At 34.4% G+C, this 19,701-nt stretch overlaps 1 protein-coding gene across 1 annotated transcript in view; it reads right to left on the bottom strand.

Annotated features, from left to right (window-relative positions):
- Positions 1-5,268: 5,268 nt before the first annotated feature.
- LOC140447225 (intermembrane lipid transfer protein VPS13A-like) overlaps positions 5,269-19,701 on the bottom strand; it is a 112,042-nt gene continuing 97,609 nt past the window's right edge. Inside the window, exons 31-35 of the mRNA XM_072539753.1 lie at positions 16,419-16,689; positions 12,408-12,595; positions 8,118-8,260; positions 7,931-8,057; positions 5,269-5,483 (exon numbers count right to left, since the gene is read on the bottom strand). Coding sequence (XP_072395854.1) covers positions 5,352-5,483; positions 7,931-8,057; positions 8,118-8,260; positions 12,408-12,595; positions 16,419-16,689 — 861 coding nt within the window. The 3' untranslated portion in view covers positions 5,269-5,351. The remainder of the gene's footprint in view (positions 5,484-7,930; positions 8,058-8,117; positions 8,261-12,407; positions 12,596-16,418; positions 16,690-19,701) is intronic.

Below are 19,701 nucleotides of genomic sequence, written 5' to 3'. Positions count from 1 at the left end.
AACCCTGAGTTGGGGTGGATATCTTAATATAGTCCGATTCTACTGTTGGCGTCCATCTTGTTGTCCATTGCCTATGTATATCATAGGAATTACCAATTTTTCGGGCAGATCGTATTGGAGGATTTCTAGATCTCAGTCGCTGGTGCTCTTTTGAGATGTCTGGGATATCTTGATGTATTGGTAATTGTACGTTGGCTACAATTTTCTGGTACTCTCTCACTAATGCTGCTGTACGGCGTAGATCTGGTGGAGCAATATTGCTCAGAGTAGGCAGCCATCTCACTGGCGTTGGTTTTATTGTTCCAGTGATTATTCTCATGGTTTGGTTAAGTTGGACATTGATTTTGCTTGTATGTGCACTATTTAGCCATACTGGTGCACAATATTCTGCCACTGAAAAAACCAAAGCTAGAGCAGAGGTCCGAAGAGTATCTGCAGAAGCACCCCAAGTTGTTCCAGCAAGTTTTGATATTAAGTTATTTCTTGTTCTTAGTTTACCGGCTGCGTTTGTAAGATGACTTTTGAAGGTGAGTGTTCTATCAAGTGTGACGCCTAGATATTTGGGGTTGTTGTTATGTTTGATAGCTGTATCATTTAGAGTTACATTAAGAGTATCGCCCGCAAGTTGATTCGACAGGTGAAAGAGACAGGTTTCAGTTTTGCTTGTGTTAGGACGTAAGCGCCAGTTCTTAAAATAGTTACTTAGTGTAGTTAAGTCCTCGTTTAGAGCTCGTTCTCCTGCTTCTTTACTATTATCTTGGAAGCCAATGGCCAGGTCGTCAGCATAAGCAAATTTTCTCGATTTTGTTTCAGGTATATCTGCTGTATAAAGGTTAAATAATAAAGGAGCTAGCACTGAGCCTTGAGGTAAGCCGTTGTTAAGTTTTCTAACGTTACTCTGTGCATCATTCATATATACCTGAAACAGTCTGTTAGTCAGTAGATTGTTTATCAGCTGACAAGTTTTGAGGCAAGGTATGATTTTCATCAGCTTATAAATAAGGCCCTCTCTCCACACAGTGTCATAGACAGCCGTGAGATCTATAAATGTTATGGCAGATTTTTCGCGTCTTTCAAAGCCAGCTTCAATAAATGTAGTTAAGGACAGCACTTGGTCACAGCAACTTCGTCCTCTTCTACATCCAGCTTGTTCAATTGGTACAGCATCCTCAATGGTGTTACATATTCGGTTATATAAAAGTCGTTCTAGTAATTTATAACAGCAACTGAGTAAGGCAATAGGCCGGTTACTTTCAGGCAGCTTGTTGTCTTTGCCAGGCTTCTGGATTGCGATAATTTTTGTTCTTTTGAATTCTGGGGGTAGCACAGCTGTATTCACAATGTCGCTAAAGAATTTTTTGAGCCACTGTCGTGTTTTTGTACCAGTGTGGACTATAAACTCAGGATACATTCCATCGAAGCCTGCTGCTTTTCCTGTTTTAGTTTGGTTAAGCGCTTCGTTTATTTCATCCAATGAGAAGGCACGTGAGTATTCTGATGTTGCGGGAGTATTTGCTTTAAGTTGTTTAAGAGCTCTTTTTACGGTATATGTATGAGTTTTGTCAGATGGAGCTCGGGAGTTCTCAATTATTCTATTGGCTATTTTATTTGGCTCAATTGTTCATTTGTTTAAGTGTTGCGCTCTGCTCGCTTCGCCCAGTTTGCGGATCAGTCCCCATGCCTTTCGACTGGAACGTGAGAAATCAATATGTTCTACGGTAGACTTCCATTTATTAAGTCTTGTTGAGTCCAGTGACTTCAGTAAGTTGTCACCAATTTCGGGATCTTTTGATTTCAAAAATTCGTCATATAGTTTTTGGCTTTCTTCCGTCCCTTAATAGTTTAACACATAGACGATTACTGCACGGCGCTTTGGGATCGAGCCTGGTGGAATGGCAAAGATAATACCTCGATGGAATGGATCTGGTGGTGGACGAGTGCTGTACCGTCTTTGGTATCGGGCTTGGTGGAATGACAAAGCTAATCTCAGTATTTTTGTCCCATTATAGGGGACCCAAGTTACTGAAAACAGCAACGTTAAGTTCTTGACACAGAAAATCAGTTAAGTGTCCAAGCTCTATGAAATGATCTAAATTCCAGCGAATAAGGAAGTTTCCATAGAGCCAAGTTTATTAAATTTAAAGTAAATGTATAAAAAAATGTATTAACAGATATTTCTTAGCTACAATAATTAATTCAATGATATGAAGCAAGCTTTTTATGAAGTATTGAAAAACTTACCGGTAAAACGTACCAGTAAAACATTTAGATCGGAAAGATCCCTTCGGAACGAGATATTTAAACATTTAAAGTTCCAAGAAGTAGGAATATTGATAAGAAAATTAAATGATGTATGAATATTGGAATTTGGAAATACCAGGGGCATCAAAAAGTTAGTATACTCGTTTTCATCGTTCTTGGCGTGTGCCTGAAATAAGCTACTACGGAATTTTTAATATTCGTCTCTCTCTGATACACAGATGCGTAATTCAATTGTGCGAGTCACGTTCGTCATGGTAAAGTGCGATGAGAAGGGAATGAAGAGACCACTCACGTCTCCCAGTATTGTAGCAATAACACCGATGCGTTTGGCCGATACGGTGTCGGTGATAAGTTCGGCCTCTTTACGAATACAGATAGCTGGCAGTGACGTGTTTTTTTTTAACATGTTACCCTGATCTGTGCAGGTTTGAAGTAGCTGATGAAATAGTTTTTATAAGTAAACAGTTTTTAATTAATTAGGTAATAATTTGAGCTCTTACTGTGTGGAATTTCATTACATAAAATAATACTCTTGACACCTTAAAAATTCCAGTTTATTATAAATTAACTCTCTCTCTACCGATACCCATTGCAATAATGACTTGTGGCATTGTTCTTGAATGAGCTGGTTAATAGGTTTATAATTGTAGCAATTACCATTGATATTTTATGTTGTTTTAGTCGATTTTAGTCAGTCATTGTTGAAATTTGTTCCGAACAGTTTTACTTATTATTTTTTGTTGTGAATAACTAATTGTTCTATTTAATAAAAAAAAAATGCCGGGAAAAACGATAACAGGAGAAATGCGACAATGTGTAGTTCATTTATTGGAGTATTTTAAAAAAGAAAAAGAAAACAACGGACCTTTGCTTTCGTTATCATCGGTACATGAACGAGTAGGGGACGCTTTGAAAATCAGTCTTCGCACAGTGACAAGGAAAAAGGGTGAATACAAGACAGGGGCAGCTCTTACTACACCAGGAGAGTCACGTAATGTGCAAAAAAAAAGACTAATGATGTCAGCGATACTATAAAAGGAGAGATTAGAAATGTACTGTATGGCATGAAAGCAAAAGGAGAGCACGTTACAATTAAAGTTCTAAATACACAATTAAGAAACAAGCATCTCTATGACGGTTCTGATACAAGTTTGTGGCGTCTTATGAAAAATTGTGGGTTTTCATACAAACTAGAAACTAGTAGACGAGTGCTATGTGAGAAACCATGTATTGTCTCCAAACGACTGTATTTTTGAGGCATATGAGAAATTTTTTAAGTCCAAGCCCACTTCAGTTCGTTTTTTTAGATGAAACATGGATATTTCTAAAAGGGGGATATAAACGTACTTGGCAAGATGACTGTGTGAAAAGCATCAGAAAAGGACACGAAAATACAGGTAAACGCTTTGTTGTTTTACATGCCGGAAGTAGGCAAGGATTTGTTAAAGATGCTGGATTACTGTTTTCTACGAAATCGAAGAGTGCAGACTATCATGATTCTATGGATAAAGAGTCTTTTAAAAAGTGGGTCTCCGAAAAGTTGATACCAATGTTGGAGGAACCATCTCTAATTATTATGGATAATGCCTCATACCATAGCTCTTTAATAGAAAAGTTACCGAATGCCAGTTGGAAAAAATCGGACCTACAAGAATGGTTACGAGCGAAAAAACAATTTTTGACGACGATTCGGGCAAGACAGAGCTATTGAGTCTTTGTCGCCAGAATAAACCACAAAATACCAGGTACGTTATAGACGAGCTACTCCAAGAACATGGGCATCAGGTTTTGAGATTGCCTCCATATCACTGTCAATATAATCCGATTGAGTTGGTCTGGGGCATTTCTAAACAATACTATGATCGTCATATTGGAGAACATGGACGTGGAGATGAAACAGTGAAAAAAGTTTGGGGCGATGCATTAGCTGAGGCAACACCTGCAGTGTGGGCGAGTTGTGTTAACCATACTGAAAAATTAATTCAGGACGACTGGGCAAAAATGGTCATATATGATGAAAATGAAAGTAGGATTATCATCGATTTGGCGGAAGATTCCAATGATGAAGACAGTTCCAGTGAAGACGCTGACTGATTAGCTAATTAATCAAGGTCAGTACGTTGTAACAGTTCAGAATTCGCTACAGTGCTTAAAACTTAAAAAATCTGTATCATTTTTTAATTAAAGTGGGTTAAATAATTAACACTTTTTTGGGTATATTTCAAAATCCTTTTAAAATGTACTTTTCGTTATATCCTGTCCTGTTGTACTGCAAGCTAGAAAAATACTTCTTCGCAATTTATACGTATATTCCGTTATTAGAAATTTAATGAAAAATAATTTATAATTTTCTTTTATAACTATTATTTCGTTTGACATGCTACATTTTGCTCCGCCACTGGAGGAGGTAAACGAATCGAGCTTAGACAAGGAAAGACAGATGAAACAACTTATTGCAAGTGTTTTTACACGCACACGCCAAGAACGATGAAAACGATTATAGACAAGACGGAAGACATGTTATATCATCTTATCATATGATGCATACCTACGGCTGTAATAACTGATATCAATTAAAGGCCGCGTGAATCATATGGTCATCTCTAACTAACTCAAATCCACATTTAAAAAAAATCTACATGTTTACTTAATTTTTAATTGTATGAGTGTATACAGGGTACACTGATGCAGACTTATATACTGGTTGCCAATGTTAGGAAATTGACTGGTCTAACGTCAACTGATTTAATGGTAATGTTGGTGCCAACATCACTAGAAGATAAGCACTTTTAAAGGAAAAAGAAGATACAGGGTAAAGTATTTGCAGCCGGAAGGAACTTTATTCACTATATTGGCAGTCACTGTGTTAAAGGTGTTAGTTATATACAGGTTATTTTCTTTAAATATAATCTTTATATACTGATGTGCAAATGACTAGCTATAAACAAAAAAAATGTGTTCAACTTTTAATATATTTATTTTTTTTACAATGATTCAAAATATACACAAATTTATAATGTACATTTAAATATCTCTAGATTTTTTTTCTTTTCAAAACGTCTTAATTCCTCTGTATTCCATTAACGATTTTATGTTAGTGCCCAGGACTTGTCTTCCATGCTAACAATAATAGCCTGTTCTATTTTCTCATGAAGCCACACCAACATTTCCTTCTGGCCGGCGATTTTAATTTGGGATATTTTACCAGTGCTTGAATCATTCTAAAATATAGAAAAAATATATTATTAAAAACAGCATTAACAAAGTATTAGGAATATCTGCCATTCGCACCTGTTATTACCAATGAGAATGTTAACTATTTTTGCGTTTAAAAATACTACATCCACTCTTAAATGTAGGTCTCTCCCAATTGCTTCCATCTTTCTCTATCTTGCGCCAATCTAATCCGCTGTTTGCTTGCCACTGTCCTTATATAATCCATTCTCCATTCTAGGATTCTCCGTGTCCACCTGTTATCATCATATTCTATGTGACCGGCCCAGCGTCATTTAATTTTTGTAATTTCTTCCACGATATACTTGATCTTCGTTCTATGTCTAATATCGATGTATCTAATCTTGTCTCTAGTGATATTCCAAGCACGTTTCGTTCCATTGCTTTTTGCGTTGTTTCTAGTTTTTAACAGATTTCTTACGGTCTCTAGCCTTAGTTAAAAACTGATAGTATGCATGACATGTGTTATAAATCTTTTTTTCTTTAATTTTATTGGAATGGATTTGTTTTTCAAGATATATGCTAGTTTACCGAAAGAATATAGCACTCTTTCTCCAAACTTTCTCCAAACTCATCGAGGTCTTAAACCCCACAAAGTTTTGAATTGAGACCAATTACTGAAGTACGTTTGGATGAAATGAATCATTTACCGGAAAATGATGAAAAAGACCTCTTCTATAGTGAAAGTCATGCTGAAAGTGCAGTACGGCTCAGGTAGGCACTGCTTTTCTTATGGAGAATAAACTCACAAGATTGTCGGCCAGCTGTTGATGATCACTCAGAGCGTCGCACAGAACCGGGTTGGATAAAAGGCATCTCCCGATAGAAGAGTATAATATTTAGAGTAGAACAAAAAATAATTTAAAAGTTATAATAATTGTATAGTCCACGAAATGTATGGTGTTATATATTTGACCAAAGTTATTACCAATAGAAAAGTTGATGTAACAAAAAACAAAGTGTCTTGGTTAAGTTGCCATGAGATACTACTGAACAACGACAAACCAACTACTTTATTTATGAGATCTAATTTAAGTCAAGAACGCCAATTGCTAGCATCGAGAAACAAGGGAAGAGTCGAAAACCATCCATTAAAGATCTAAAGTTGCCTATTTTATGGCTACATGGAAGACTCATATGCACTGAAAAAATAAAATATTTCAAGGAAATGTATAAATTAATTCCTAAATATGTTCAGCAGTTTTACAAAGGTATATTATCGTCAAACACAGCAGATTTTCAAGATGATGTCAATGGTTTTTGGTGCTTCCATTTATTTAAGTATCGATATGGGTTTGAATATCAACAACTCACAATAGGAGCTTGACCAAGAAATCCAGGGAAGTGACAACGACTCAGATAATTGGTAACTTACAAGAACACCCTTTATACAAAATTTGACTTTAAGTTTAAGCTGCCCAAAAAAGACACCTGTGTTACTTGTGATACTTTTTTAAAACACAAATCTTAGGTGCATTGAACTACGAAAAAGAGAATTTGCAAGCTGCTCATGATTGTACATATACAGTCATGTACAAGAAGCTAAAAATTTAAGAGGGAAGATGAATGAAGATCTACTGGAATCTATGAATAATCCAGAAATAGAAACTCTTAACAGTTTTAGCTAAAATACGGTTTTTGTTATTTAGATTTTCGTGAATAAAATGATAAGCAAAAAAAATCGGTTGCCTGTAAAGTCGGTTTTACGGGCGAAGATTTTACGTGACAACGTCTTTTTCTCGGTAGAATATTTATTGATATGAATATTATTAAATTGCACAATAGGAACAAGGAATTGAATGAAAATAAGAATTGCACAAATTTTAACTATAGAAATATATTTTGTTTACTAAAACATTGTACATGTAAACTTAAACTTAACTAATTTCTATTTGAGTGATTTTGTTGAGGATAGGACGATGATAGGAGAAATATGAAATGAAAGGAAGTGTTTCTGCTGTAATGTGTCTTGAACGCCAAGAACGCTCGAGAAAGACAGAGACACAAGCACGCACCGATTCAACGCGCCTAATTCTCTAGTGCTGCGCGCGCAGCGGACCGATCATGTTTGAGTGGGAGAGAGACGCAAGGCATTCGCCGGTCCGGCGGGCCTCTCTCTCGTTCGGTGACTCATCGTAACAGACGTGAGCGGGCGTTACACTTTTTCATGAATGACTCCGAGCCACAACCTAATTTAAGACGTTGTCACGTCAATAAGTAACTTGCTAAACTTATTTGTTGTTTTTTAAAGAACAAGTCTAATGTGGCTTGACCCATTATTGCATAACACCATCCAAGTATCGTAGGCTGTTAAACTGTAATGACCAAGGAAAATATCACTGAAATTAAATGACTGGCACTGTATGTTCAAATGATATTTTAAAAAGATTTAATGCTGGTGTGTGTATACCCATGTATATATTAAAGTATTTACCTGTCTCATGTTTAATATCAGTTCAATACAATTAATTTTCGGCATCGATATTATGTCGTCTAAGTCAACAACCCATTCTATTTCCCATGGTCCCCACAATCGGCATTTATTAACTCTTATGACATGTCTGAAATGAATAAAATAGTTAGATTAACTTATTAAGTACTTAAATGAATTTATGACTTACTCCAAAGTAACTATTATTATGGATTTTCCAATTTTATCTAAGGCAGCATGGGCCCAGTATGTGTCGTTAGAAAATCTTGAACTGCCTATGGTTTCTACTAAATAATTACCCATGGAATCGTGGACAGATAGTGGACGGAGACCCTAGAATTAGTAGAATAAAAATATATACATGAATATATTTTCATTTCATGTCTTGTTTAGTCTAGTTTAGTGTTTAGTTTTTAGCAATGTATATTTATGACTAATTCTATACAAACTATGTTTGTCAGAAAGAAAAATAAAGAATTTAATAGAGAGTGGAAGAAGGCTTCCCAATATCTGCTCGTTCATTACGAATTAATTCTGCATTTTTAAACCAATTAATTTTTAAGATTTCGAGAATTTAAGGTATATATAGGGGAGGATGGGGCATCATGGACCATGGGGGTAATGTAAACCACATCGGTTATTTTGTTTAAAATTGGCAACACTGCATCTAGTAACTACTACAAATATGCGTAGACATCTGATCTACTTTTAGTATGAGTGTGAACTCACGGGGAGTACGTTCAGACGTGTTATAATTAAAAACACGTGTTTCGTCGCTGCTGATCTAAGGAATTTACTACTTTTGACTAAAGATTTCTCGGTAAGTAGACATGATTATTTTAACTTTTTGATACTGTGGTGTTGCTTGTAAAATGTGCTTTTAATAATTAAGATTTGCTTTTGATACGTTGTGAACTGGTACGTTAATTTCCATATTTTGAATGTGTACTACGCATGGGGCAACGTGGACTAGGAGTGGTTCACATTGCCCCATTATATTTTCTTGACACTTTTTTAATTATATGCTTCTTTTGCAGTTAGAAATGGTACGAAATTATGTGAGGAAAACTGAGCAACAATCCTGGTCTCTTGTTGCCTTGAAGAATGCTATCCGGACAGTTAAAGCTGGGGAAATGGGCTATTTAAAAGCTAGTAAAGTTTATGGTATCCCGAAAGCAACGTTAATTCGCAGATGCAAAGAAAAAGTAACAAGAATTTCTCCTGACGAAAAGGGTCTAGGTTTCTACAAAACGGTTTTTACCAAGGAACAGGAAGAAGAATTGTATAATTATATCTTAGATATGGAGAAGCGTTTATACGGAATTACTTTGCTTGATCTTCGTCACCTAGCTTTCCAGTTAGCCGAAAAAAATAACATAGACCATCCATATAATAAAACAAACAAACTTGCAGGTTTAGATTGGGCGTACGGATTTCGAAAATGGCACCCAGGGCTTTCATTACGTAAACCCGAATCAACATCTGCTGCAAGAGCTGAAGCTTTTAATCGTTACAATGTAAAACAATTTTTTGATCTGTATAAAACTACTTTGGATTCTAAACATGTCAATCCAACGCGTGTTTTTAACTGTGACGAAACAGGTCTAGGTACAGTCCCCAAATGTAATAGTAAAATCTTGGCGCATAAAGGACGGAAACAAGTTGGACGGCTTACTTCTGCTGATAGAAGTGGAATAACAACAGCCGTTATTTGCATGTCATCATCAGAAATCTTCATACCGCCGATGTTAATCTTTGCAAGAAAGAGAATGAAAGTTGAACTCCAAGCTGGTGCACCTCCAGGTTCAATATTCGCCTGTAGCGATAGTGGCTGGATAAATAGTGAACTCTTTTTAATATGGTTTCAACATTTTCTTCAACAAACGAAACCAAGTGAAGACGATCCGATCTTATTGATTTTGGATGGACACAGCAGCCATACAAAAAACATAGAAGTAATTAATTTGGCTAGGGAAAAACATGTACATATCATTTGTTTGCCTCCACATTCCACCCATCGAATGCAGCCAACCGATGTTGGTGTCATGGCTCCTTTAGCACGATATTATGATATGGCATTAGAAAAGTTTCTTAATAACAACCCAGGCAGAGTGGTAACAGCTTTCCAAATCTCTAAAATTTTTGGTGAGGCTTTCTTACAAGCTGCAACACCTTTGACTGCTATTAACGCTTTTAAAAAATGTGGGATAGTACCTTATGATCCCAATATATTTACAGACCTCGACTTTGCACCATCTGCTACGACTGAAAGAGATTTGGAGAATAATAGTCTACCAGTGTTAAGTCAAGATGAGGCAATTCCTTCAACTTCAACTGCAGAGCCTCACTTAAGTCAAGATGAGGTAATTGCTTCAACCTCAGTTGCAAAGCTTCATACTGGTAACGATTTTCAATTGACAATTTCCCCTGCACACAATAGAGCAACAACTTCATTTGGAGCAAACAGCCCTAAAGACATTCGTCCTCTGCCAAAGAGAAGTAAATTAATGGAACCAAAGAGGAAATCCAAAAAAGGTAAAACGGCTGTACTGACATCTAGTCCGTATAAGCTAGAATTAGAACTTGAAATAAACACGAAGGAGGCAATAGAAACAATGAAAAAGGAAAAAGCTAAGAAAAAAATAAATGATGATAAGCACGAAGATAGTGAAAGAAGTAACAAAAAAATAAAAGTTTGTCCTTCCAAAGATGGTAAGGGAAAGAAAAAAAAATAAATGTAACCATCAAGTACAAGATGATGGCAATGGTGAAGATGCTGAATGTTTTTACTGTAACGAGTGGTTCTCCTCATCAGCCAATGAAGAAGGATGGGTACGTTGCTCGGCCTGTCTGAAATGGGCTCATGAAGCATGTGCGGGAATAGATCCAGAAGATGATGAAGAATTTCAGTGTGAATTTTGTATTTCTGAATAAATATAACATGTGTCTATTTTTACTAATGTTCTGTTACCGGTTTTCTAAGTATTTTTAATAAAAAAATTCTTTTTACTTGATTTTATTTACCAAACATAGCCATTAGATAATGAAATAGTGTGACTTTCCTCAGTAGTTCACATTGCCCCACCCTATGGGACAATGTGAACTTTTGACATATAGTCAGTTGTCATTTTTTTGTTGAAAATACGTTAAATAAATTATGTTTCAATTGCAACTAAATGACAGTTAAATGTTTAATGAACGTCCCTAATTAATTAAACAAAACAAAATCATTTCTGGTTTAACAGTATGTGCATATCTTCCTTAGATGGTTCACAATGCCCCATCCTCCCCTAACTATATTATATATAATAAAGTTATATAAGGTGCTTCGGAGTATGATCAAATCTGGGGGAAGACCGATTAGTTGCTGGAACTTGGATTACTTCGTGAAATTACGTCGCTGCTAGTGCTTTTGCTTCGCTTGCTTTACGGATTAGTTGGATGGTACATGGTACCGAAGTTGGAGCGTAGCTACTTGCAATTTTTTTTGAGAAGTGAATATTCTTAGATTTAGTCTCATTTTTGAACTAAATTTGGCTATTTTGCCTTGTACCACAGGAAATAAATCCGTATTCAAGGTAAATACACATATGTATTTATCTATCTAATACCGAATATTTTGTTGCACAGCTGTGTCTTATGTACCTATGTCTTATGGCTACACACCACGTTTTGCATGTGCAATTTAACACCGTGTAGGTAGGAGGGAACAAAAAGATGGAATACCGTACATTGTCTACACGTAAAAGTTACGTAAAACTTAAACTGCGCAAATTTCAGTGTTTCGAGAGCTCGACATGATGAGTACCGAAGAGGTTTTTTTTTAATGAAAGCGTTACCGTATTATTTATAGATAAAAAAGCAACAAACAAACAAGCAACGACGCTGTAGAAATAAGTGGAGTAAGCTCCTACGGAGAAACATACATTCACATATTAACTTAATTGAAGATTAGCAACTGGTAGAGCTTACAGGGATCTAAGGTTTTCGGCAGCAATATCCCATCAAGCATTGTCCAAATTATTCCAGACACATGTAAAGCCATTTATCACGTTTTAAAGCATATGCTTCATTTCTCTTATTTCCGTCGGAATATTTCCTACTTTTTACATTCCACAATACAGCAAAGATTTATACAACTCTATAAATTCAATTAAGAATGGTTTTGAAATGCTTTTTGTGTCGCCCATTTCGTCTACTCGCCTTGAAAACTTTTGTTGGAATGAAGAACGGACTGATTTTCGGTCTCACGTTGCAAGTAAAACCGTAAACCGTATTCATTTTACAAATTCCCAATCGTCAATAGAACCACGTGTAAGCCAAACAGGGTCGTACTGATGTACGACCTATGTATAGTAGTAGTGTGTAGCCGGTGTATTACCCAGACGCATCTTATATTTATGTAAATATATTTTCACTATAGTACTTATATCAACTAAAAACGCATAGATAATAACTAAAAATATAAATATTTACTCACTAGATGTTTATTTTTATATCTTGTTAACCTTTGATGAATTTTTATCGGTTCTCCTAATATGGAAGCTCTTCTTAAAGCTTCTCGAGCAACTTCCACACTGTCAGATTTTTCATCTGGATGCCTTGTTATCAACGATTGTAAAGCTTTTCCTGTTGTTCTAAAGAACATCTCACCATCACAGGGAATACCTATTCAAAACAAAAGTAAATATTTATTATGTCTAACAGTTTAAATTAAAACTGTAAAAATTATAAGTAAATTTGTAAAAGTAAAAAGTGAGGTCTGACTTTTCTATTTTATCACTTACTGTAATTAAACTGTTTCACAAAAAGTGGAAATATACGGATCAAACCTTACAAAACGATTATAGCCAATAAATTCTTGGTGAATCATGAAGTTGGGCATTTCTTATACTATGTGACAAATCATAAAATAAAAAGGAGGTTCTTAAAAGTCAATTAGTAGTAAAAAGTTACACCTTGTTTGCATTAACGAATTAAAATACTAGCACCGCTAGTAGGGGCAATTAGTACCGCCCTACAGTGAAACGAAATGTGGAAAACGTGGTAAAAAGTCCCGGAAATAAAGTTTTTTATAGAGATTATTAGATAAGTTTACTACAGGAAGGTTGGTACTATTGAACATCGGATATAGAAACAGCTGGCCGATTGATTTTCAGGTTGCAGAGTAGATCTAACACGGTCTGGCGTAATGGTGGGATTACCGTTGACCAACTTTTTCTCTACAGGTATACATCAGATATACAACATGAATAATGTTTCTCCATTTATGTACTTTATTAGTAACAATAGTTTGTTTATAAACAATTTCTAAACAAAATATGTGAAAATAAAACGAAAATTTCGTTTCAACTAATCGAAAAGTTATGTATTGGGCCGCTTTAGGCTAAATGTCCAATATTTTTATAGAGTATAACTAAATGACTTTCAAAATAACTTGGAAACCCGTACTAGGTAGGTGTCCGTTTTTGATGCCAAGAAATATTGTATGTGAGAAGAGTGATAACCATTGAACGCTCAGTTTTGACCTAACTTAAAGTTTAATGCTTACAACATTCATACAGTGAATCAGGTATTTTGAATGAAAATTCCAATTTTAAAATGCTTTATCCAAGTTTGGTTAGCACCTACCTACAAAGCAATATAACTAAGAAATATAAAATATTCAAACATAAAATAATTAAACTTTAGCAACACCTAAACTGTAATTAACGCAGATCACCATCAAAATCAGCATCTTTATTTTCACACTCACATGAATCGTCACATTCAGGTACTGCTTGCGTTGTTTTTGTACCACTGTAAAGTACCATTCTCCCATCAATTTAGTTCAAAATGTTTTTCCAGCAACTTTGCTACGTCCTTAACCTTTTCTCCTTTTAGGGTCACACCAATTTGGGGTTGCATTGTCTAATATTACAGTTGGCCTGACAAATTTTCCTCTTTGCACCAGTGCCAAGGTTGTAGTAAGCTATCTCTCCTTTCACAACTATGTTCCCCAAATTAGTTTTCCGAAGAATTATTCGTTGGCGGCTGTGGAAATTTTGAAATAAAGTTGAGCCGCTGTTTTCATCAAACTTTTTGCTTCTTGTTTCCAGTCAAACAGTACCCATACCCAATGCCTTCCATTCGACTATTTCTTGAAAATGTCACGATATTCTTTTTCGTCACAATTGTGTTGATTTTTTGTTTTCTCTATCATCCCAAAAACTCTGTCGGCAGGAAGGAATGAGTGTCCTGTTACAGGAAAAAATAATTTAATTTTTCCTATGTTTGCTGGAGCACAGATGTACAGGAACTTGCAGCACATAGGTAAAATATTTATATTCTTATTTTGTCCAGCACAACCATCAGTAACCAAACGAATGCAGTCATATCCTGAGAGATTAGATGGGAGCAACCTCGTCGGATAACTTTTTAGCTTCGTCTTATCTCAATGTACAAAAGGATACATTACTGGGATTCAGGGCTTCATTTGACAATCCTTTGACTACTCAAAGGTTATAACAGTAAAGCCATCGAGAATAATAAGCACTTTAGACAAAACAAGATTCTTCTGATAATCAAAACTAAAAATAAAATATCCTTGTGGTTTTCTTGTGGAAGAAGGCTTGGGCTTGTTTCTTGTGTACCTCCATTTTCATTTTTAGACACCTTTTCTTCCTCCCTTTTTTCTATTTGAATAAGGTTTTGTAATTCTAGTCAAGTGCTACACTCATTAATGCTAGGGTAAGAGAATCCAATGTTGATATCATAAATATTTTCCTGAAAAATCCCTGAGTAACCTTCTCATATTCTTCTTTACCAACGTTGAACATTAACATTTTGGCAATATTCAGGTCTAATGGTAGGTAAACACGTGATGTGTGATGTGATTCAATAGCTTGAAAACTTGGTTTCCGCTTCGGATTTCCACTGGGACATGAGACACCGTTCTTGAATTTTCGGAATACGCCTATAATCCTATGTTTAGTAACAGGTTGCAACACCTTTACGTTTACAACCAAATATTGAAAGGTTCTGGTTTACCCCTTTATAGTCTCAAGCTTCTTTATTTTAGAGCTGGGTGGGCCCAGCTCGACAGTATTTTAAAATGACTTTGTGGAACTCCATGACATCATGCATTCTTAAAAGCGAGCACTAATATCTAACTCGATGATGACAGGTGTGATACAGAGGAAGATCTTTGGCTGACTACCTGCACGAACATACAAAAGAAGAAAATAATTACACTTAAGTTAATTTAACGGGTAAACTAGGTCAGTGGGTAGAATTTTCATTAGGAATCTCTGAATTTTCAGAAAAACTTCAACAAGTGATGATTAACAGGAATTTGTTACAGCAATAAAATTTTAAGTACCTACATGATTGAGTTTAATGATTAGGCTTACCATTGCCGTTTCGGAATGATTTTTTTTCCATATTTCAGGATCGCCCTTCCTCTTACGCATCCTCCCTTGACTCGCAAAGATATTTGACTCTATGAATCTACTTTTTAAACTAATAATATGCACAAACAAACAGTTTAAGCTAATGATAAACACAAATAAAACAATCCATATCAGACAAGTTGAAAACAATAGCGGCCATTGTTGATTTCGCAGTTATGTGATCACAATATAGCATTGAGATAAAAACTAGAAAGATGGAATACTTGGGGCACATTGTGAGAGGTGAAAAGTACGAACTTTTAAGAAATATCATGCAGGGCAAAATTAAGGGCAAAAGAAGTGTGGGAAGGAGAAAAATATCGTGGCTTCGTAATCTACGTGAATGGTTCGGGTGTAGTTCGATTGAACTTTTTAGGCGCGCTGCTAACAAAGTCGCAGTGGCCATGATGATTGATGGCCAATCTCCGCTAGGAGTGGCACGAGAAGAAGAAGAAGAATATAGCATTTCCATTGGCTGTTGAGTAGACGTCCGTTTTTGAAATAAATCTTCATTGCAGAAGTCCGTTTTTGAAATAAACCTTCAACTTAGAAGCTGTAAATAACGTATTCGCATCCGTGTTTGAAGGAAACTATTACCACTGAAAACAACAGGAAAAACCCTATAAGCAACCACTGCTAACTAATTTTTTTTGTCACTTGTCCGTCTTCGAGATGAAGGCCCTCAATTAATCTATTGACAATCACAATTTCATGAAATTAAAAAAAAGTTGTGTACACACAGACCGTAAGTAGTCTTGTCTAGGAATTTATATCAACATAATATATTATTAAACATTTTATATAAAACATCGTGTATTTGATCACTTTATTAAAATAAGCAATAAATACTCTTTCAAACAATATTAGCATTTCCTATAACTAAAGTTAGTACTTTTGAAGTTTATTGTAGTTTAATATTAACGGTATGTCTGATTATTATCAAATTCAGAAAAAGATTGACATGACAAAAACTATGAATTTGTAAATTGTCCAACTCTTATTGCTTACTATAAAGGGATTATGTTTAGAGACCTAAAACTACATCTCAAATCAAACCTTACCATTCTGATTCCTGACTATCAGTTGGCTCAAAGCATTAGGAACTCCAGTGGTAAAATTCCTGCTTGAAATTGTAATGGTTTTTGGAACAATTTCCGATTTGTGGTACGAACCGTGTCGTCGGATTCTTTGTATATTCTCAATATTTTGATTATTAAAAATGTCTATAACGCATGCTTCGACTGCTACTGGAGACATGTTGATGTGTCCTAGGAGACATCTGGAAGCGTAGAAGAGAATGCTTGCCATTTTGTCCGACTGGAAATCGCCAACCTTAAAAAATAACAAAGACTCATTACATATTTATTAAACAGTAACTCTAATTATATTGTTCACTTCAGTACTGAAATCAAGACTTGCTAAGTAATGTTTATTTTTAGTATATAATAAAGACAAGATGGATAAATGAATACGGCTTTCGAAGAAAAAAATATGTAGCCCAGTCTGGTTATACAAAAATCATCGAATTCACGGCAAAATGTTTCGCAGATATCTGAAGCTTTTAAGACATAGGTGGGGGTTACTAGATGACGAATAGATAAAAAGATACTCCTATTTTTACCTTGCGTTTTTTTTAACAATAATTTATGGTCAGAATTTGATTTTTTATCTATAAGTTTTTCCCTTATAATTTAAATAAACAATATTTATACCATTTTTTTATATCAAGAATATCTTTATTTTCCCGTTTTTTCAATTAAAATTGATAAATAATTTACGGAGATAGCGGTACGGAGATAGAAAAAGCAGTTTTTTTGCACTAATCTATAAATTTAATTAATTTTTTTATTAACAAAATAAAATGTTATTAATACATTTCAACATTGAGAAATTACCGTCCTTTAAATTTGTGCGAAATTTCCCCCCGATCGGCCAAATAGTTTAAAAGTTATTCAATTTGTTTATCCCTGGGACTAATTATTTAAACCATTGAACTTGCCCTATGAATACATTTAACAAATTTCATAGGATTCTTTAAGACTTATACTATTCCAGAAGTTAAATGAATATTGAGTTTTCATCGAAGTTATTTACAAAATAAACGTTTGAAAAAGGGGTATGTTTTTTACTTATAAACAATTGTAATAACTTCTATATTTTTCAAGCTACAGACTTGTATGTACAACCATTAGATAGCTGGTAAAAAACTCACATTTAACAGAAAAAAAATAAACCTTCTATGAACAATAGGAACGAAGTTAGCGACAATTTTTTTGTTAATTATATCTCCATTGTTTATAAACATTAAGAAGTAAAATTTGCACAAATTTTGTATGAAAATCTAAACTTTATATTGAATTTTATAGCTATAAAATTCATCCAATTTTTCGAAACTTAAAACCTTTCGAAACGAAGTTACTTTCGAAAGATCGACATAGGAAAGTGGAGGGGAAACTGTTTTAGCTCCTCGCTGCAAAATTTAATATTATGGTTACGGATTTATCATTCAAAAGCTTCAACAGTTCTGTAGGAATTTCATCAGGTCCATTTGCTTTTCCATTTTTAGCGTTTCTTATTTCGTATTCTACTTTTTCTTTCAATATGTCTGGCCCAGTTGCATTGATTATCTGAGTTAAGTTGTTTCTATCGTCTTCAAATAATTCATTCAGGTATTCTGTCCATCTTTTTATTTTATTCTCTAGATCTACAATAAGATTTCCATCTTTGTCTTTAAGTTTACCTATTTGGCATTTCTTTATGCTTCCTGTTATCTCTTTTACTTTTTTGTGCATATTGAACGCATCGTACTTTTTCTCATAGGTTTCCATTTCTTCACATTTTTTTTTAATCCACTCCTCTTTGGCTTCTTTTATTCTCTTTTTATGTGTTTATTTATTTCTTTGTATTTATCTGGGTAATTCTTCATCTTTCTTCTTTGTTTCATCAAGTCTAGTATATCTTGTGTCATCCACCCCTTATTCTTTGTTGTTGTTTTTGTAAGATGTTTCTTTCCTGCTGTTTGTATAGCTGTATTTATGTACTTTAATTTTTGGTTAACGTTGTTTGTATCGTTAATTTGTTGCTGCACTGAACGGAGGTTTTTATTTATTTCTTCTCCTGTTTTTTGTCGTATATTTTTGTTTCTAAGTTTATTTAAATCTAGTGCCTTTCTGTGTGGTCTTCTAATCTTTTTTGGTCTCACCTCTATCACAGTAACTACCGGGTTATGATCTGAGCCTATATCAGCTCCTGGGTACGTCTTAGTACATTTAACAGCATTATGATACCTCCTTGCTATCATAATGTAGTCTATTTAATTTCTCACTATTTTTTCTTTGGTATGTTGTGGAGATGTCCATGTATATAACCGTCGAGGAGGTAATTTGAAAAAACTTAAAAAACTGGTTTAAAAAACTTTTAAACCAATGTATGTAAAGAAAATAAAAAAAGTAAAGTTCAATAAACATTGCAAAATTTAATAAGGCAAGTGATGAAATAATATTGTATATCATATTTGTAAGAAAAATAGAATAAAAATCAATATTGTTTATTATAAAAATACAAACAATTATAATTAATATCAGGAATATAATAATATAATGTGTAAAAAATTACCTGAAATTTAATTTATAAAATATATAAGTATTATTACATCATCGATATAAAATGAAAAAACATATGTTGATTTTCCGGGATTTTCCGAGATTTATGGGTGGTGAAAATTATGTCATCATTATTAATACTGCGACAGACTATTCGAGCAAATTAAAAAAAAGTAAGTATTTAGGGTGAATTTCAAATGGACTCAATTTTTCCGAGTTTTCCCATATTTTCCGGCCAGTGAAAACTATGTAGTTATTCATATTTTGACGAGCTACCCCAGAATAAAAAAAAGAGGCTTGCAGCTGCAAAGAAAGCCGAGATAATGTAAATTCTTCCTACGTGTTGCAATTTGAAGTTCCGATGCCGAAAAAAAAATGGAGCTGAAACAGATATCCTCTCCACTTTCCTATGTCGATCTTTCGAAAGTACCGTGGTTTCGAAAAATTAGATAAATTTTATAGCTTAAGTTTCAATATGAAGTTTAGATTTTCATTCAAAATTTGTGCAAATTTTACTTCTTAATGTTTATAAACAATGGAGATATGATTTTTTTAAAAATAGTCACTTACTTCGTTCCTATCGGTCATAGAAGGTTTTTTATTTTTTAATGTGAGCTTTTTTACCAGCTATCCAATGGTTGTACGTACAAGTCTGTAGCTTGAAAAATATAGAAGTTATTACAATTGCTTATAAGTAAAAAACATACCCCTTTTTCAAACGTTTATTTTGTAAATAATTTCG

This window comes from Diabrotica undecimpunctata, chromosome 8 (assembly GCF_040954645.1).
Source record: "Diabrotica undecimpunctata isolate CICGRU chromosome 8, icDiaUnde3, whole genome shotgun sequence".
Lineage (NCBI taxonomy): Eukaryota > Metazoa > Arthropoda > Insecta > Coleoptera > Chrysomelidae > Diabrotica > Diabrotica undecimpunctata.
The sequence above is the reverse complement of the archived record's forward strand: the minus strand, read 5'-3'. Positions and strand labels throughout refer to the sequence as shown.